Raw genomic sequence first — 18,489 nt, forward strand, 5'->3', positions numbered from 1 at the left:
TATATATATATATATATATATATATATATTACAGGCTGTGTTTTCGACAAACTTAGTTTGTACTTGCACGGAGAGTGAAACAAAATAGTAACCCACCATGATCCTGGCTCATAGACACCACTGCTGGACTTGTATTTGCACTATTCGCAGCAGCAATGTTCGTGTTGGTCCCCTCATCGGCTGTTCTCTTAAAGAAATTGTGCTGAAGCGCGTAGTATGGCGTAACTCTCGTCTTTGGATCAAAATCCAACATTCGTAGAATTAGGTCCTTAAATTTGAGGTAGTCAGAAATGGAGTGACCAGGTTCACCTATCCTTCTACCACCAGGACCGCCACTTTCAACGCCCAAAATTTCGTGTAACCGCCTTGTACCAGGAGGTTTATACTTTTTACCGTCTTTGGACTTTTTCAGCACATACGAGCCATCGGTGGGGACTTTGTCAAAGTATTTCCGCGCTTTATGCGCTTGGTCCAATATACGTTTTGGTGGCATGCCTAATACTTCGACAATTTTGTTCATTTGATCGACCTACGAAAAGATACGTACATACAAAAATTTATTATATGTATTATTTTAAAAAATCGATTTAGATCATAATAAGATTTAATCTAACAAACTAGTAAACTATGTCGTACAATGGCATCTCGTGCTTATTGATCATTATCGAGTAGTACACCATTGCGTATACGACGTTAATTAGAATAATTTGTATTTTTACCTCATTGGCCCCACTAAACAAAGGTTCTCCTGTATGCATTTCTACCAAAATACATCCCAAACTCCACATGTCTATCGCGAGGTCATATGGTATTCCTAACAGAACTTCTGGAGATCTGTAAAACCTGGACTGGATATACTGATATATCTGAAAATAAAGCACAAGAATTTAGAAATGAGAGAAAGAGCGCTATCAAAAAAAAAAAAAGAAAGAAAAAAGAAAAAAAAAAGAAAAAAAAAGAAAAAAAAAAAGAAAAAAAAACGCTACATCTTATTATCAGCATATTCAAGGACATATACCCTTTGACCAAGTTGACACGAACTGCCGAAGTCGACTATCTTTATCGCGCTTCGTTTGGGATTGCACAAAAGAATGTTCTCAGGTTTCAGATCACAGTGAATGATGTTCAATTCCGGCGTAGACAGGAACAAGAGGGCAGTACACAGTTGCTGTGCAAATTTTCTTGTCAAATTTAACGAGACACCTCGAAAATTTGTATTCCTAAGTAGGTCATAGAGATTATACGATAGCAATTCGAATACCAAACATAAATGATTTCGCCACATAAAATGCCTCTTCAGTTTAACTGAAATCAAACGAAAAGTATTCGATTAATATTAACATTCGATCTAGGCGCCGTAAGAATTTTTGAATAAATGAATTTACCTATATAATACTTGTTGTCTGTATCCGCCCTGTTCATCATTTCCAATAACCTAACTTCGATTTGCGCTTGATTTAGAAAAGGTTTTTTATTCTTGATGATTTTTATTGCCACTTGCGTTTGCTCTTCGTGGTCAAATGCTTTTACTACTTGGCCAAAACTGCCTTTACCTATGAAACAACGAAAATATGATAGTATTAACATAGATATTATAGTTTATTATTATTAATAAAATCGTATTACCTATTAATGAATCGATCTCATATCGATCGAGGAACTTTTCCCCATTCTTGATAATGTAATCGTGGTTGTCGTCGTCCCAACCGTCATTATAAAGCTTCCTTTCCTTTTTATGCGAACCATCTTCTCCCTGCATCTGTTGTGCTCTTCTCTTCTTCTTCGCATAATAAACCTATAACAAATAAATAAAAAAAAAATACATATATACATGTATATATATATATATATATATATATATATATATATATATATATATATATATATATATATATATATATATATATTGACATGAATCAAATCATAGAAATTCTGTCTATTTATTAGCATAATTGCGCAAACAACTGAAAAGTTTTCTTCGCGCCTTAACCATCTGTTAGCAATGCACCTATACTATCCATCCGACACCATACTAAAGTTATAACATGCATTCATGATCCACTCACATTTATCACTTGGGTTACACACGCATACAAAAGCTCGCACACGCGCATACACGCATATACGTATTCACGTGTACAAAGAGAGACGAAATCGCGTAGAAGCAGAACATGCGGTCTCATATTTGTGCACGTATACGCAAAGCATACATGTCGTGCACCGCGCGCGCGCGCACGTCTCATTCACGCTGGCAATCGAATGATGATGACTTTAGGATAGACCTAGATACTTAATCAAACATTTTTCAATGACGATAAGAATTGTTCAAAAAAAGTTATCAAGAAATATTTATAGTATTTCGCAATTGCGATATATTAAAAGAAGATACGCAATAAAAATGGCCGTAGTCATTTTATGAGAAATACGCGAAGCTCTACAGAATTAATTTCGTTTATGATACGCCTATGCCAAGATTATTATTACCGGCGCATAATATCGAATTCTAATTTACGCATACATTCAATATTCGTATCGTAATAATAACAATGATGATAATGATGATGATAATAATAATTACAATATAATAATAATAATATAATAATAATCATTAATAATTTTAATATTATTTTATATTATTATTATTATTATTATTATTATTATTATTATTATTGTTCTTGTTGTTGTTGTTGTTGTTGTTGTTGTTGTTGTTATTGTAATGGCAGTAATGGTCCGCTTTATGATAGTAAATAAGTGAAAAACATGGAGGAAGCGTGCGTCCCCGCGAAGGAGTTGGAAGCGTTGCGTTTTCTCAACAAAAATGCCATGTAATTCGGTAAACGATCTGTCTGCGAGGAAAGGACGAGGTCTCGGGGAGAGGAGGGGCAAGGAGAGGAGTAAAAAGGGAAGAGGGCGCAGAATCCGATCTGCCGCCTCTCCAGCAATCGATATGCCTGCGACCACGTGAAAACCACGCCGTTCGACGGGGACGACGCCAAAAACTCCCGACACCTTGTATTACTACTATCTACTACTACTCTACTACTGCTCTACTATTGCTCTGTCGCAAACTTCATAAAAAATTGTTGTCGTCGCGGTGTGTCGTCGACCATGATGATTCAAAGGATCTCCGAAAGAACGAAGAGAATGAAACAATGATAAACATTTTTCACGCTGAAAACGAAAAGAGAGAGGCGAAAGAGAATTCCGATTGGTATGCCAATCAAACGCATTACACACCACACACTACGATCAGAGTGAAACGTCGTATTACCGAACGACGATTGTTTAATAATTTTACAAATATTATGATGCAAATTAAAAGATCAAACGTATCCCCGTGCACAAACACTTTCATCTTTTTCCGAGATTTTTTACTTCGTCGAGAAAATATATCAAGTTAAAACGAAATATTTCCTTCCTGAACGTATTATAACACAGCGGACATAATAATCTTAAATCACTATAAACTTTCCGAAAGAATTTCAATAAACGAAGGACCGTTCTAATTTCTATCCGAAAGATAAGTGATAATCCCTTTCTCTTCCCTCACCTCTTAAAACCACGTTAAAGAACGAGCCGCCCAACGTGGCGTGCGAAGAATCGTAACGCGGGAGAATATACCTCTCCTCTCGGCACTCCACGTAGGTAGAAGAAGAAGAAGAAGAAGAAGAAGAAGAAGAAGAAGAAGAAGAAGAAGAAACCGGTATCGTCCCGAAGGATATACATAAGCGAATTCGTAGATACGCGATTTCATTGTCGTCTCTCTCTTTCTCTCTTTCGTCCTGTCGGAGGCAACGTCGCCGCCCGATCGTCACCGGGTGGTGTCCACCCTCCCACTCCACCTCATCGGCCCTCCCTTTCTCTTTTGTCCCCTCTTCCTCCGACAATTCTCTCTCTCTCTCTCTCTCTCTCACTCGCTCACTCGCTCGCTCGCTCGCTCCTCTTTCATTCCCAACCTTCCGCCTAACGCACACACTATCGCGTCGGTAGTTCGCATATACCAAGAGTGAACGTCTCCTACGCGTGCGTGCGTGCGTGCGTGCGTAAGGTGTGCGTGCGTGTGAGATATATAGAGAAAGAAAGAAAGACTGAGAGAGAGAGAGGGGAGAGAGAGAGAGAGAGAAGACGATGACGCCGCTAGCCTGTTTTCCTCTCTCTCGTTTCTGTTGCTATGCGCGAGTGCATGAGACCGGCCCCATATGGTGCGTTCACCACCATCCTCGCCAAAAGCAGCCCAGGGCCACTACGAAGCGCGCGATGAGAGGAGGGAGACGGAAAGCACAGAAGCACGCGCGGCTCTCCCTACGCTGAGATAGAGAGAGCGCGAGAGAGAGAGAGAGAGAGAGAGAGAGAGAGAGAGAGAGAGAGAGAACAAGAAGACGAACAAATCCGACCAAGAGAGAAAGAGAAAGAAACGGTGGGTGGCAACATATATAAGATGCATAGGCATCTCTTTCTCTCTCTCTCTCTCTCTCTCTCTCGACTCATCTCGCGACTTCGAAACGTCATCCGCGAGACGACGCACCAAAGCGCTGATCTTACGAAACATTTCTTCTTCTATTTCTTTTTTTTCCCCTTTTCTTTTTCCGTTTTTTTTTCTTCTTTTTCTTTTCATTCCTTTTTATTCCAATTTCCTTCCATAAGTACGCGATAAACACTCGCAAGATTGAAAAACGTACTCGCGTTGATAACTATTTGTTCCTGCTATTACAAGATAAATGAGATGCAAAGAGACGCGCGTACCGACAAAGTACGAAGAACTACCTCCTAAATGCTGCAATAACGTTTAGGAGAAGAGAGAGAAAGAGTCTTCGGAGAAATCTTACTAACCGTATTCGCCATATTTGTTTGGCGCGAAGTACGCAATCGTTTTAATGAGAAAACTGTCGCGCGTCAACAAAGTATCGTAGATTTTGGAGAACGGGCGAATGATTAAATTTGATCAACAATTAGAATAAATAGAAACGACACTTTCGTCGAAATTAGACATCGGCAAAGATTAGAAAAGCCAAAATACGCGCTCTTTTGAATGTGCACCGGGAAGTGAAGAGGATGGATCAAGTAGATACTACTTAGTCCTCGAGCCGTTAGCGATCGTCCTGCCATCTTCTTCGATTTTCTCTATTTAAAGCGCGTAATTTATATTCTCAAAAGCGTATCGCTAAATGATCGTTTCTATTTTTACTTCGCGCTCGAGCGTAAATCGTTAAATCGGAAATATCAGAAAATGATGCGTTTCGTTACGGTGAGATGGTAAACGATACGACGAGGATTTCTCGCGTTTATGCGACAAACGAAATAAACTAGCGCTCAGTGAACAGCCCGGATAGGGGCGTCCCACTTTCGAAACCCGGTTTGTTAAGTCTTAATAGAACGAAATTATAATGCCCGGGAATAGAGTCGCGAAATCGTCAACGTAGGAAATTACTCGAGCTCGAGGACGCTCGCTGCTATTATTCTTTCCTGCGTTTTTTAATAATATATACAAGCTTTAGAATCTCTCTCTCTCTCTCTCTCTCTCTCTCTCTCTCTCTCTCTCTCTCTCTCTCTCTCCCTTCCTCTCTCTCTCGTATTATTAATAAGATTTTGATTTAGCACAGCGGATTGATATTTGTTCTATCGAATTTTTAAAACGCAATCCTCCTATCGTAGATCGTTTCTTCATGCCGCGCGATAAAGAGTATAGAGAATTTTCGAGATAGAAGAAAAGAGAGGGTCTGTTATGGTCGAAAGAGCACCGACGATCGAGGCCGTTTTGCAAAGAGCAAGAATATATAAGACATCTTTTTTCGTGCGGTCCTCGCGGCAAGAGGGGTAAGATGGAAGCGGAGGAGGAGGTCGAGAACGTGAGGAAGATTACGAGGAGAAGAGAAGACGACTAACGCCATCGGATGGTCGTGGAGCCGTTATGAATCTCTGCATCGAAGAAGAAGAAGAAGAAGAAGAAGAAGAAGAAGAAGAAGAAGAAGAAGAAGAAGAAGAAGTTGGATAGATGGAGAGGAGGAAGAGAGAAGAAACAGAGATAGAAATAGAGAAACGACTGCGGAGGAAGAGGAGAGGGAGGAGGAGGAGGAGGAGGAGGAGGAGGAGAGGTGACTAGGTAGGCAGCAGCTGGAGGGTGGGAGTAGACTGGCTGGAATTGGAAGGGGAATATGACGGAAAGAGAGATAGAGAGAAGAGAGATAGGAAAGATGAAGAGTAGGGAGAGAGATAGTGAGAGATGGAAGGGGCGTGATCAGGACTACCGGCCGAGTCATGAATGAAGTGACAGACGAAACGAGCGAGAGAGCAGCCGCCGCCGCCGCCGCCGGCCCAGGCCGTTCCACGACCTTCCGGAACGTCTGCGTTCCACTTCTTCCCACCTCCTCTCCCTCCTCGTTTTCCTTCTGCTCTTGCGCGTCCTCGCGCTTTTTCGCGGATCCAACCGCGCGCGATCTTCCAATTCTCTCTCTTATATTCGTGATTTATCGATTCTCCAGTCCACCTTTGGATATCTCTCTCTCCCACCATTTTCAAACGCACCAGAGAGCGGACCCCTCCGAACCCATTACGATTCCTTCCCACCTTATGATATTAGACAAATCAATAATGATACTTTCGCTCAATGATATTCGTAGGAACTTTACGGCGTTGTTAAGGAGTTTGGTCGGGAATTCGAAGCGCCTTCTCTTTCTTTCCTCGTTGAAAGCGCCGAGGAGAGGTCTCTCTCTCTCTCTTTCTCTCTCTCTCTCTCTCTCTCTCTGTGGCACTACTACTTTGTTCGCTTATAACCGGCTTTCGATTTTTTCTTTTGCTTTTTGTTGTTTCCTTTTTTTGTTTCTTTAAAGTCTCAAGGTAACTTCACCGTTGCTACGTTACTTTCGTAATTTCGCTTCGAATCACGATTCTTCCTTACTCGACCAGTTCCACTAAACAAAGTCACTGCAAAGTATGTAAATTGTTAGAGAGAGAGAGAGAGAGAGAGAGAGAGAGAGAGAGAGAGAGAGAGAGAGAGAGAGAGAGAGAGAGAGAGAGGGAGAGAGAGAGAAAAGAATCCGCGCGGTGCATTAATCGCGACTATCTTGAAATTCTTCGAAAAAGAGAAATGGAACGGGGCACCGGCAACTAATAATCCGTGACTGCAATGGTGGAACCGTTTCTGAGTCACTGAGTTCGAGCAACGGTCAACGGAAAGTTTTGGCATGGCCAGCCAAAGGAGACAGAGCCTCGACGAACGAACGCGCACATTCACATGCACGCTCAGCCGTCTCTTCTGTGTTTGTCCAAGAGAAAAGAGACTCGGCGGCGATTGGGAATGCGCGAAGAAGCGAAGCGAAGCGAGCGAGCGAACGAACGAACAAACGAACGAACGAACGAACGAACGAACGAACGAACGAACGAACGAACGAACGAACGAACGAACGAACGAACGAACGAACGAACGAACGAACGAACGAACGAACGAACGAACGAACGAACGAACGAACGAACGAACGAACGAACGAACGAACGAACGAACGAACGAACGAACGAACGAACGAACGAACGAACGAACGAACGAACGAACGAACGAACGAACGAACGAACGAACGAACGAACGAACGAACGAACGAACGAACGAACGAACGAACGAACGAACGAACGAACGAACGAACGAACGAACGAACGAACGAACGAACGAACGAACGAACGAACGAACGAACGAACGAACGAACGAACGAACGAACGAACGAACGAACGAACGAACGAACGAACGAACGAACGAACGAACGAACGAACGAACGAACGAACGAACGAACGAACGAACGAACGAACGAACGAACGAACGAACGAACGAACGAACGAACGAACGAACGAACGAACGAATTTCTTTCGTTTGAGACAAGATCGAGAGATCTTACTTGTCAAATTTACTATTCGAAAAAGCCGCCGTGTATATTTTTCAAAATGGCGACTAACCGAGGAAGTATTACGAACGCGTGACACGACGAACACGTGAGCAAATAAAGAGAGAATGAACAGCTGTTGGAAATTCGCGCTCGTTTCAAATTTATCCATGAACATTGTTCATCTCTCTCCCCTTGAGTTTGAACTTTCAGAAGGTGTGTAAGCGTAACCGGCCTATCTTTTATTTTTACAGCTCCAGCTTTTTTTTTCTTTTTCTTTTTTTTTTTTCACCGACTTCAAGGTCCCTTTGTAAAGAGTTTCTACGAAAAAAATTTCTCTTTCTCTCTCTCTCTCTCTCTCTCTTTCTCTTTCTCGTTCTAACGTTTTAATTCCGTCTCTTCGTTCATCGATCGAATCGAGGATCAACGAAGGAGAGCGCCGATCGAAGATTTCAAGGACGAAAGGCCCCTCTTCTTTCGAGGATAGAAAAGGGAGTTGTTAGCGGACCGTCTTGAAACGAAAGCCTTTTCTCCTTCGTCCTTTGTTCCTTCGGAAACCATCGAATTTTTCTGGCTGGTCTATAATCTTGTTTGTTATTTGAGAAGTATCGATCGAGTTTTAGTTCCGTCTAATCTTTATGACGTTACCAACGTTCGCTCTAAGATAAGATATTGCGTCAAAATTAGAGAAAAGAGAGAGAGAGAGAGAGAGAGAGAGAGAGAGAGAGAGAGAGAGAGAGAGAGAGAGAAAACAATAATCCGTTATTCGATGTAATCGTATACTTTACTTGTGCAATGCATCGTCGCATAATGACGTCGTTTATTGGATACAACCAATTCGCACTCGATTTAATCAAACGCGTTCACGTTTTTGCATTCCACGAGGAAACACAATAAGATACGTGGTGTTTAGGCCTTTTACTCCGTTTCTTAACGGTATTCGAGCCGTGTTTGTGAATTTACACCGCTAAGAATCGATGAAGAGATCTTTCAACGAGAAAGAAAGCAAAGTTTAACTTGCCCTTCCAACTTCTCATCATGAAGAAGGCCTTGAGGATCTTTCGGTTGGTTCTCTCGTGCCTACGATGTGTGTGTGTGTGTGTGTGTGTGTGTGTGTGTGTGTACGTATGTATGTATGTTGTATGTATACATATTCAAGAATCTAGACGTCCGAAAAGAAAAGCAAAAGAGTAGCGAGAAGAGAAGACCGATTTTATATCTATATAAAAGAATTAACCTTTTATCGAGCTTTATAAGCTCGTAATAAAGTTCAAATTAGAAAGAACGATTTCATCTCGATGGGTTGATCTAATCGAAGAAAGAAAAAAAAACAAAAGAAATAAAAAGAAAAAGTAAAAGTAAAAAAAAAAAAAAATAAAAATATAAAGAAAATTAATTCCATTGATCTAGCAAAGATCAAGATTTTCTTCATCGATTATGAAGACTACTAAGAGAAATGTGACCTTATAAAAGGACGAAGAGACCGTCCGATGATCGATGGACCACGAGTTAAAAGAGTCGTATACGTAAGCTCGTAAATTTGACCCCCACTATCCCACCCTCTCCCTCTTCCTCTACTTTGATGTATGGACACCCTTTCTACGTAGGTCGTACACGAAGGGACGAGTAAAAGCGAGTGGCTGGCATCTGGGTCGTCTTTAATTATTCGCGAAGCTATTCTGACTTTTGACGAGCGCCCCGGGCGATGGGATTCGATTCCACGTTTGCCCTTTTTCTCCTCGTCGAAACTAAACCTTCGACTTCCTTCCTTCTTTCCTTTTCTTCTTGCCCTTCCTTCGTTATATCTATTACAGGCCAAGCTACGATTCGATGGAAAGAAAAATTTCAACTAAAAATTCGTGATCGATCGATCGCGAGAATTCGATTCGAAAAAATATTTCCCATATAAAAGTTTGAAGGATGTTCAAAGAAGAAGAAAAAGAAGAAGTTAAGAGAAAGAGAGAAGGGGAAAGAGAGAAAAAGCTTTTCGATCGGTAGTTCGTATAGGTTCTTCCTCGCTTTGGCTAAGGGCTTCGCGAATCGTTTCATTTCTTCCTTCCTTTTTCTTTCCTCTCTCTCTCTCTCTCTCTCTCTCTCTCTCTCTCTCTCTTTCTCTCGCTCCCTACCCCCGTACTCTTTTCTCCTATCTATATTCCTTATTTTTCTGTTCTGCTTTATTTTTTTGTCCTTTTCTTTCTTTCTTTCTCGCCCATTCTCCCTCTGGGTCTTACAACAAACTCGAGATACGGAACGTCAGGATCGAATAGAGGGCGAGAGACAGTTTTCTCTCGTATATATGCTAAGTGTTTCGCGGTCTTGTCCATTGTTTTCGCGTTGAGACTTTGTGGATTGATTTTATTGCTTCTCCCCCGGCACATCTCTCTCTCTCTCTCTCCCCTCCCCCCTCTCTTTCTACAATTTCTACTATGTATTCTATATACTCATTCTTGAATTATCGAGAGAGAGAGAGAGAGAGAGAGAAAGAGAGAGGGAGGGAGGGAGGGAGGGAGGGAGGAAGAGAAAGAAAAAGAGGAGAAAGAAAACATTAGAAAAGTAAAGAAAACAAAGAGAATCGGTCACGAGTCTTCTAGGACGACGCACGAACGAAGAAACCCGAGGCGGTAAGACGATGATTACAAGAACAGCATGCAATGCCGTTCCACCAAAGCTTTTTTCTCTCTCTTTCTCTTTCTAATTCTCTCTCTCTCTCCTCTCTCTCCCCATTTTTCTTTCTTTCTTTTTTTCCCTTTCGATGCACCTCCGTTAGCCGATCAGGTTTTCTTTCCCCTTCTTCGTCCGGCGCACTAATCACGGATACATTCGCGTTATTTATATCGCCGTCCGTTTTATCGATATCCTTGCTTTTGTGCCGTCGCGGTAACGGCACCGGAGCGGAACGCGAGACAGCTGGAGAATACGATCGAACTTCCCCCCTTTTCTCTATTTCTCACATACTTATTTTCGAAAGCACGCGATCCCTATTTAACGCGGACTCACCCGTAGAATAGTCCTTCGAACGTATGATTTATGTAAATCGTGGCTAATTAATCGTAAGCTAAAGAGAAAAAAAGAGAGAGAAAGAGAAAATTCTTCGAAAGTTGCAAATCCCGGAAAACTCCGTAGAAGGATAGCTCGAAACTTTTCTTAACCCATTTACGCTTACCGGGTCGTAAATGACCTTCCTTCCTTTCTTCTTCTGATCCATGCATCTATCTCCTCGTCAGCCCTCTTCCACTCTCTTATTCTCCGATCCTTTCTTTCGTTCTTTTTCTTTTTTTTTTTTTTTTTTTTTTCTATGATCGATTGTCTTCCGAGAACGTGTTATTAATATCGAACGTAAAAGAAACGCTCTGCGAAATCCTTCACTTGGATTTATTTTTCTCAATTCGCCCGTTTAATTTCTCACATGATAAAGAGGCGTCCCTTACAAACAAAAACAAAAAAAAAAAAAAGAAAAAAAAAAGAAGAAGAAAAAAAAATAAAAGGAAAAATAAAGAAAAATGAAGGATAATAAACTTCGAAAGAGAGTTCGAGATAGTCAATCTTGGTTCATCACAGTTGTCCACCTAAACGCATAGTTAGTTAGCCGAGCTGCATCTCAACGGATATGCAGAATTCCCCAGACCTCTCTCTCCCCTCTCATTCCATAGGAATGTACCGATGGAACAGCTACGAGCTGCTCCTCTCTCGGCACCCTCTCTCTCATCCTTCTCTTCTTCTTCGCGTCGTCCTCCTTTCTTTTTCTCTTCTCTTTCTCTCTCGCTCTCTCTCTCTCTCTCTCTCTCTCTCTCTCTCTCTCTTTCTCTCTCTATCTCGTGCCACCGGTTACGACGGTGTGCCCGAGAAGTGTTAATGCCGTCGTCTCGAACGTGGTTTGGCTTCGGTTGCCAAGCGAATCCGCTGTCACTGGGATTTCGAAAGGCACGTCACACGCTCGCCTTCCTTATATGTTCGTGGCCTTTACTACGGCCCACACGAGAAGAGGTCCTTTGCTGATAATACGAGAAGCCTGAATATGGCAAGATACCGTCTAATAAATTGTTTTCATCTTCGCTTCTTCCTTTTTCTTTTTTTATTTTTGTTCTATATTTTTGTTTTGTTTTTTTTTTTTTTTTTTTGAAGAACAAATTCTCACACGTTTCTTGAAGTAGATAAGAAATTCTTGGAAGAGATAACGATAAATCATTGATCGAGAGTATAAGATAAAACTTCCAGATGCATGTGTAGGGGTATAGTCAGCGTGCTTCGACCATGAGCTCAACAGCTGTTTATATATCATAAGGCAATATCTATCTCGCTTTCTCATCCATCCATTTAGTTAAAGTAACCTCCTACAGTATATACCGTGGCACTGCACTTTGCGAATCATTTTGTATTTTTGATGGTACCACCTTCCATGAATTCTATATCTCTTTAACTCGCGTGGGTGGCAAATCTTCTTGCGAACTACCAGTAATTATCCTTTCTATCCTTTGGCCGCGTTTCGTTTGTTTACGCGTTATCGCGTATGTATCTTTCTACGTTGGCGTCACATCGGCTACGTCAGGCGTGACGTCACTAAACTGCAATCTACAAGTAGCAAGATGACCGAAAGGGTATGTATGTATGTATGCATGTATGCATGCATGCGCGGTGTTGTTTAAAATTTCGTCCACGTCTTGATCGTACGTCGATAGTAAGAATATCTAACTATGCTTTAAGATGAGCAATGTCAAGGCTACCGATACACCTCTTTTACCAATCATTGTCCAGACGAACATTTCTTTAAAGGAAAGAAAGCAAGCATATGAATGGATGGAGTCCGTGGACTACGAATCGATCGACGAAAGAAAAATACGAAAGAGGAAAGGAAAGAAGAAAAAAAGTAAAGGAAAAAAGAAGAAGAATGAAAATGCTGCTCGAACATTTTTCAAAACGTATTCACAGTCGTAAGAAAAGTTTGTGCTCAGCGTAAAAAGACGTATCTCTTCTTAACGGGGGAAGAGGAAGGGACTTGATGCTAATAATCCAAAGTCTATCTATACATATATAAAGTAAAAGAAAAAGAAAAGTCGAGAAATCGGGTAGCAAATAAGCGCGAGCTCGTCAGTCTCGTTGATACTCCATCGCCGTTATTAATAGTTCAATTCGGACCTCCTCTTACTACGCTCCTCGGCGCGAGACTTTTTTTCTTTATTTCTCTCCTCCCCCCACCCACCCACCTCTCTCTCTCTCTCTCTCTCTCTCTTTCTTTCTCTCCCTCTTGCTCTCCTTTTTTTATTGTGAATGGGACCGTAACGAGTCGTCCACCTTAGACCAATTTTTCACGAGCGCTTTTTCTCATCCTACTTCTCCTCTTCGCCCCTCTAACGAGCTCGGCGAGTCTTTTCCAATTTTTATCGAAGAAAAGCCTTAGGAGTCGTCTTTCGCGGAAGACGAGCGTAATCTCTCCTACGGGCTCACTCATCCTATCGACTTTCTCGTATCGAATTCGACGAAACGGCGCATACGTCTACTCGAACGATTATCAACGATTAGCTTTTGAGAAGAGTTATGCGTTTCTTTATCGCGCAGGTGACCGGATACGTTGTTTTTCCTGGATTTGCACGATATACGATTGAAAAATAAATACATTTATCGTTTTCGCGTGAATTCAAGAATGAAAAAAAAAAAACTCCCGGAAAAAAAAAAGAAAAAGAAAGAGAACACAGAAAAGAGAAAAGTCAATTTGTATGTGGAGAATACATACATATATACATACATACATATATATATATATATATATATATATATATATATATATATATATATATATTTGAATAATAAAATATTCGCGTCGATTTAAAGGATAAGTCATTTCCATAATGACGCTCGATTCCTCGAGACAACGTCACCACGCTACTCTTATACGATAGGAAGAGAGAATTTCGAGACGATTACGGACGCGTAGGAGTATCCTATGAGCTCTTGGGCCTCACGTGGGTGGCCTTAAAACGTTCCTTAAAGAAGGTTCGAAACGTTTCGCGAAGCAATATCCTATGAACGAACGAAAGAATGGCCATAATTCTTTTTCCGACGAAAACTTACTCCCAAGAACGTCGACCCGAGAGGAGAGAGAGAGAGAGAGAGAGAGAGAGAGAGAGAGAGAGAGAGAGAGAGAGAGAGAGAGAGAGAGAGAGAGAGAGAGAGAGAGAGAGAGAGAGAGAGAGAGAGAGAGAGAGAGAGAGAGAGAGAGAGAGAGAGAGAGAGAGAGAGAGAGAGAGAGAGAGAGAGAGAGAGAGAGAGAGAGAGAGAATTAGTTTCTGCGAAGGATATTACAAGGCTTATGAGGACATACCGAACTAAGAGTTAGTTTCTAACAAGATGAGGAAATGGTAACGTCCTCTTGGTATATAACTTATTCCAAAAAAGAGTTACTTTTCAAGTGACTCTTTCATAAATCTACAAATGTCAAGGTAGACACTAAGAGTTTCTTTTTTCCTTTCTTTCTTCTTTTTAAATGCAGAATCTATCTAAGAACGTTCAAGTTTTTAATATGATCAATAAGAAAAAGTAAAATGTCATGGTGGTAGCAAATGAATCGTTTTTACCTCGTTGATGTGCTTGTAGGTTTTGATAAGATCGACGCTGAGCTTCCGCAGGGGTGCCGTGGCTGGATCGCGGAATCTGTGGGGTATCCTGGCCTGCATGGCGTGAATGTCCGCGGGGGTCTCCTGCGGAACCCCACCGGTACCCCCACCACCTCCGCCACCACCACCGCCGCATACCGTTGGGGGCATGGGCTCTTCGGCGACCAATCGCCCGTACAAGGGCGCCCCTCCGGTCCCCGTCCTCCCGCTCACTGAAATCATATACATCGAGAATCAAACGTCGATCGATAGTTCAACGATCGTCGCAAATGCTTTTATATTATTTTATGATCCTTTTTTTTTTTTTTTTTTGCAAGGCTCGAATTATTTCTTTTTATGTAACGAGCAAAAGAAAAAGATAGTAATATGTAAGGACGAATATACTTGTTTCTTCCGAGAATAATCGATTTTTCAGAAACTTTATAATGCGGCGCTATATAAACGACGATCTTGCCTCGGTAAAAATGAGAAATGCGTTGGAGTTAGAGATAACAATTGTCGCTTCTCTGAAAAGCAATCGAAAGAATCGAGCGGGGAAATGACGATAAGTTCGAAGAAGTCACGTCATAAAGGGGAAGCAACCGCGAGTCTCGCCGAGTCTCACGTGATTACGCACGCGAGTCTTATTAACTCTTCCCCCAATAACCCTTCTTTCTTTCTTTTTTATTTTCCTTTTTCTTTCATACGTTTCTTATCTCGTTATAATATCCGATGGAAAGAGAGAAGTGGAGCTAGACGTTCCGTCCGCTAAATTGACCGATAATTAAGAAGTATCTTGATAAATATATATCAGATCGGTATGGAGTAGAAGTTGGGGACGGCAGTAAGCAGAGTCGTTAATTTTGACGTACGAATCGTCCTCTGGTCTGCCCCACCACTCATCGAAACATTATCGTTATTTTAACGACTCTGTTATACATGTCTCGAACTAGCTTATACGTCGTCTGCTTCGTAAACCAAAACTCTCTTTCTCTCTCTTTCACTCCTCCTCTTTTCTATCCATTTTCATGCACGTCCTTTAAAATTCTATCCTAAATTTCACCAGCGCTCGTATTTTCGATGCTTTTTACACGTGGTAAGTAGCTGCTGGCTTTCTCGTGTAATTAAAAAATAAAATACTTGCGATCTAGTATGAAACGTAAACGCAAATGATGAATAAGATGAAAAGTTATCTATGAATCGATCAAACAAATTTATTTTTTTCTCGCTAAAAGGTTTCTTCATTTTCTTCTCTTACTAAATATCAAAAAAAACAAACAAGTCGTTTGGATACCATCTTCCTCTTTCTCTCTCTCTCTCTCTCTCTCTCTCTCTCTCTCTCTCTCTCTCTCTCACTCTTTCTAACAACGATAGACGTGTAATCGACGATAAAGGTAGACGAGGGTAGGAACAACAAAGCAAGAATCAACTGGTTGTCGCGAACGTCCCTAATTTCCTCAGCATTCGGCACTGCCTTCCTTCCGTCCCCGTCCTTATCATCCTTTCCGTTAAATGGTCCATGGAAGTGGCAATTGGCTAATCGCTCGACACGATTCGTCGTGTGTCCTTGGGCCAAGTAAATAATCAGTAAGAGAGAAAGAGAGATAGAGAGAGTCGACGTCCTGGCGATGCTACTATGGTAAACTTTAACGGGAAAATTGTGGGTGGTCGAGTAAAATTTGCAGACCGTCCCATCCACCCGCTTCCTCTCTCTCTCTCTCTCTCTCTCTCTCTCTCTCTCTCTCTCTCTCTCTCTCACTCTCTTTTCTTCCGTAGTTTTTCTCTTCGGCTTTTATCCGAGCTCCTCCGTTGGCCCAGAAGCCAGTCGAGCTTTTTTCTTCCGACGCCTCCACTCTCCTGAAACCACCTCCAGCCCACCCCCCTTATGCTGCTGTTCCAGACCGCTCTACCATCCACCACCGGCACAACCCCCGCCTCCTCAGCCATTTTTACGAGCCACTGCGTATCGGAAAGCGGAGAGGCGCCAGTGGCACGCCGGAGCTCTGTTTGAAATGTAGGCCAGGGTGCGGTTGAATGAAAAAAATATCATTCATTAACACGCTCGAGCAAGGGTTCTCAATCCTACTCTCCTCTATTCTCTCCTTACCACTTTCTCTCTTTCTCTCTCGCTCTCTTTCCGTGCTGGTCTCTCAGGAACAAACCGGCCCAGTGGCATAGAATGACGGCGTCTCGTATCCCATTTGCATGTCTGCGAAACGAGGAAAGAGAGAAAAAGAGAGAGAGAGTTTGTTGCACGAGAGGGAATCGATTGACTAAACGAAAGACAGAAAAGAGAGAGAGAGAGAGAGAGAGAGAGAGAGAGAGAGAGAGAGAGAGAGAGAGAGAGAGAGAGAGAGAGAGGAAAGCAAGCCCTCGAAAGAACTAAAAGTACGCCGACGCCCTTAAACTGCGAGTCTCCAGACTATTGTCACCCCTATCGAAGCGATTATCTCCTCCAACGAGCTACCACCATCAGCTGCCTAATCTACTGATTAACCCTCGGACGGCAGAAATATTTTCACTGTCGGCCGAGCGAACGAACGAGCGACGGATCATACATACTTGACCCATTAATCGAACGAACCTGTTAACGCGCTCCGGCTTTCGACCGAGGAAAATGCTGATCGAGCGACTTCTCCGATCTCCTGTTTGTCTCTATCTTTTTCTCTCTCTCTCCCCCTCTCTGTCTGACTGTCTCTCTTCCTCGATTGTTACGTACGAAAAAATACTTTGTTCGCCTTTTAAACGAAACTTGAACGATTCGTAATTACAATCATTTTTCTGTCATCATTTTTTTTTTTTTATGAATACATTAAATGACACGAACTGAAGAGAATGTTACATTCTAACGAGATTGAGTGCACTACTACGTACATCGACGAAAAGGAAATTATAACGAATGACTCGGATTAAATGAATAATAAACTTTTTCTTTTTCTTTTTTCAAGTCTCTCTTCGCTTGTTCGCTCGGCCGTTCTCGTGAACAGAGTACGCTGAAAGATCATCGAAGAGAAAAAAAGGATCGAAAGATTCTCCGAAACACTTTGCTTGAACATCTCGCGCGACATTTTTGCAGCTTCGAACGGGTGGCTATTAACTCTTGGCCGGTGGCTCGTCTTCGGCACGCGCCGAAAGTAAAAGCAAAGTTTCGTCGAACGCGCTACGGAGTTCGCGCTCTCGCATTTGTTCCTACCAAAGTTTTCCCGAAGTATAGTTGAAGAGACGTATAGAAGGAGAAGGAAGAGTAGAAGGAGAAGGAAGAGTAGAAGGTGGAGGAGAGAGTTGCGTCGTCTCGACTCGGCATTTCAATCGGAGAGAAACGTATCGACGTTGGACGACGATCGATTTTCACCGCGAAAGAGCATCGTGAGTATGTAGCCATCGGCGTCGTTTCGAAGGATACTCGATAAAGAATGATAGAGATAGAAATAGAGGGAGGGAGGGAGGGAGGGAGGGAGAAGGAGAGAGAGGGAGAAACAGAAAAAAGAATCACCGACGAGAATTACTCGGTTTCCATCGAGTCGGTCCACACACGTGTGCGCACACCTGTACCTGTATGATATATATATATATATATATATATATATATATATATATATGTATATAATACATGTATAGATCGAACGGCAGACGAGCGTAAAAAATTCAGGATATCGATAGGGACAGGGAGGATTATTCTTTCGGTCGATAGGCGTACGAATGGAATTGGAACGTTTTACGAGCTCGTCGCGGCTATCGAATCGTTATCACCAGTCTCGTTTCTTTCCTAGAACGATCGAAATTTTCGAACTTTCTGCCTCGTAGCAGGATTCCCCTTTTACGATCATTCTCTTAATAAGCTTCTTGATGCAAAGATGCGAAAGACGAAAAGATGCAAATTTTGTCAGTTTGAGAAATAGTGGTACGTACACAGTCGGTCAAAACTATAAACAAAAGTATAAAAGTTGACTGATAATGCGATCTTAATTTGAAACAGTAAATCGTGTGCGAGCAGCGAAGCCATTAATGAGCACGTTCGTACAACGCGAATCCTAACC

At 41.9% G+C, this 18,489-nt stretch overlaps 1 protein-coding gene across 6 annotated transcripts in view; it reads right to left on the reverse strand.

Moving 5' to 3' along the window:
- Window positions 1-18,489, reverse strand: part of mnb (minibrain) — a 47,449-nt gene that overhangs the window by 4,215 nt on the left and 24,745 nt on the right. For all 6 annotated transcript variants that reach the window (XM_085655642.1, XM_085655643.1, XM_085655644.1 and 3 more), the window contains 6 exons: window positions 14,435-14,685; window positions 1,627-1,795; window positions 1,386-1,553; window positions 1,019-1,305; window positions 720-866; window positions 97-529 (listed from right to left, as the gene is read on the reverse strand). In XM_085655642.1, coding sequence (XP_085511768.1) covers window positions 97-529; window positions 720-866; window positions 1,019-1,305; window positions 1,386-1,553; window positions 1,627-1,795; window positions 14,435-14,685 — 1,455 coding nt within the window. The remainder of the gene's footprint in view (window positions 1-96; window positions 530-719; window positions 867-1,018; window positions 1,306-1,385; window positions 1,554-1,626; window positions 1,796-14,434; window positions 14,686-18,489) is intronic.

Source organism: Vespa mandarinia, chromosome 3 (genome assembly GCF_050613455.1).
Source record: "Vespa mandarinia isolate Hongniang chromosome 3, ASM5061345v1, whole genome shotgun sequence".
Classification (NCBI taxonomy): Eukaryota; Metazoa; Arthropoda; class Insecta; order Hymenoptera; family Vespidae; genus Vespa; species Vespa mandarinia.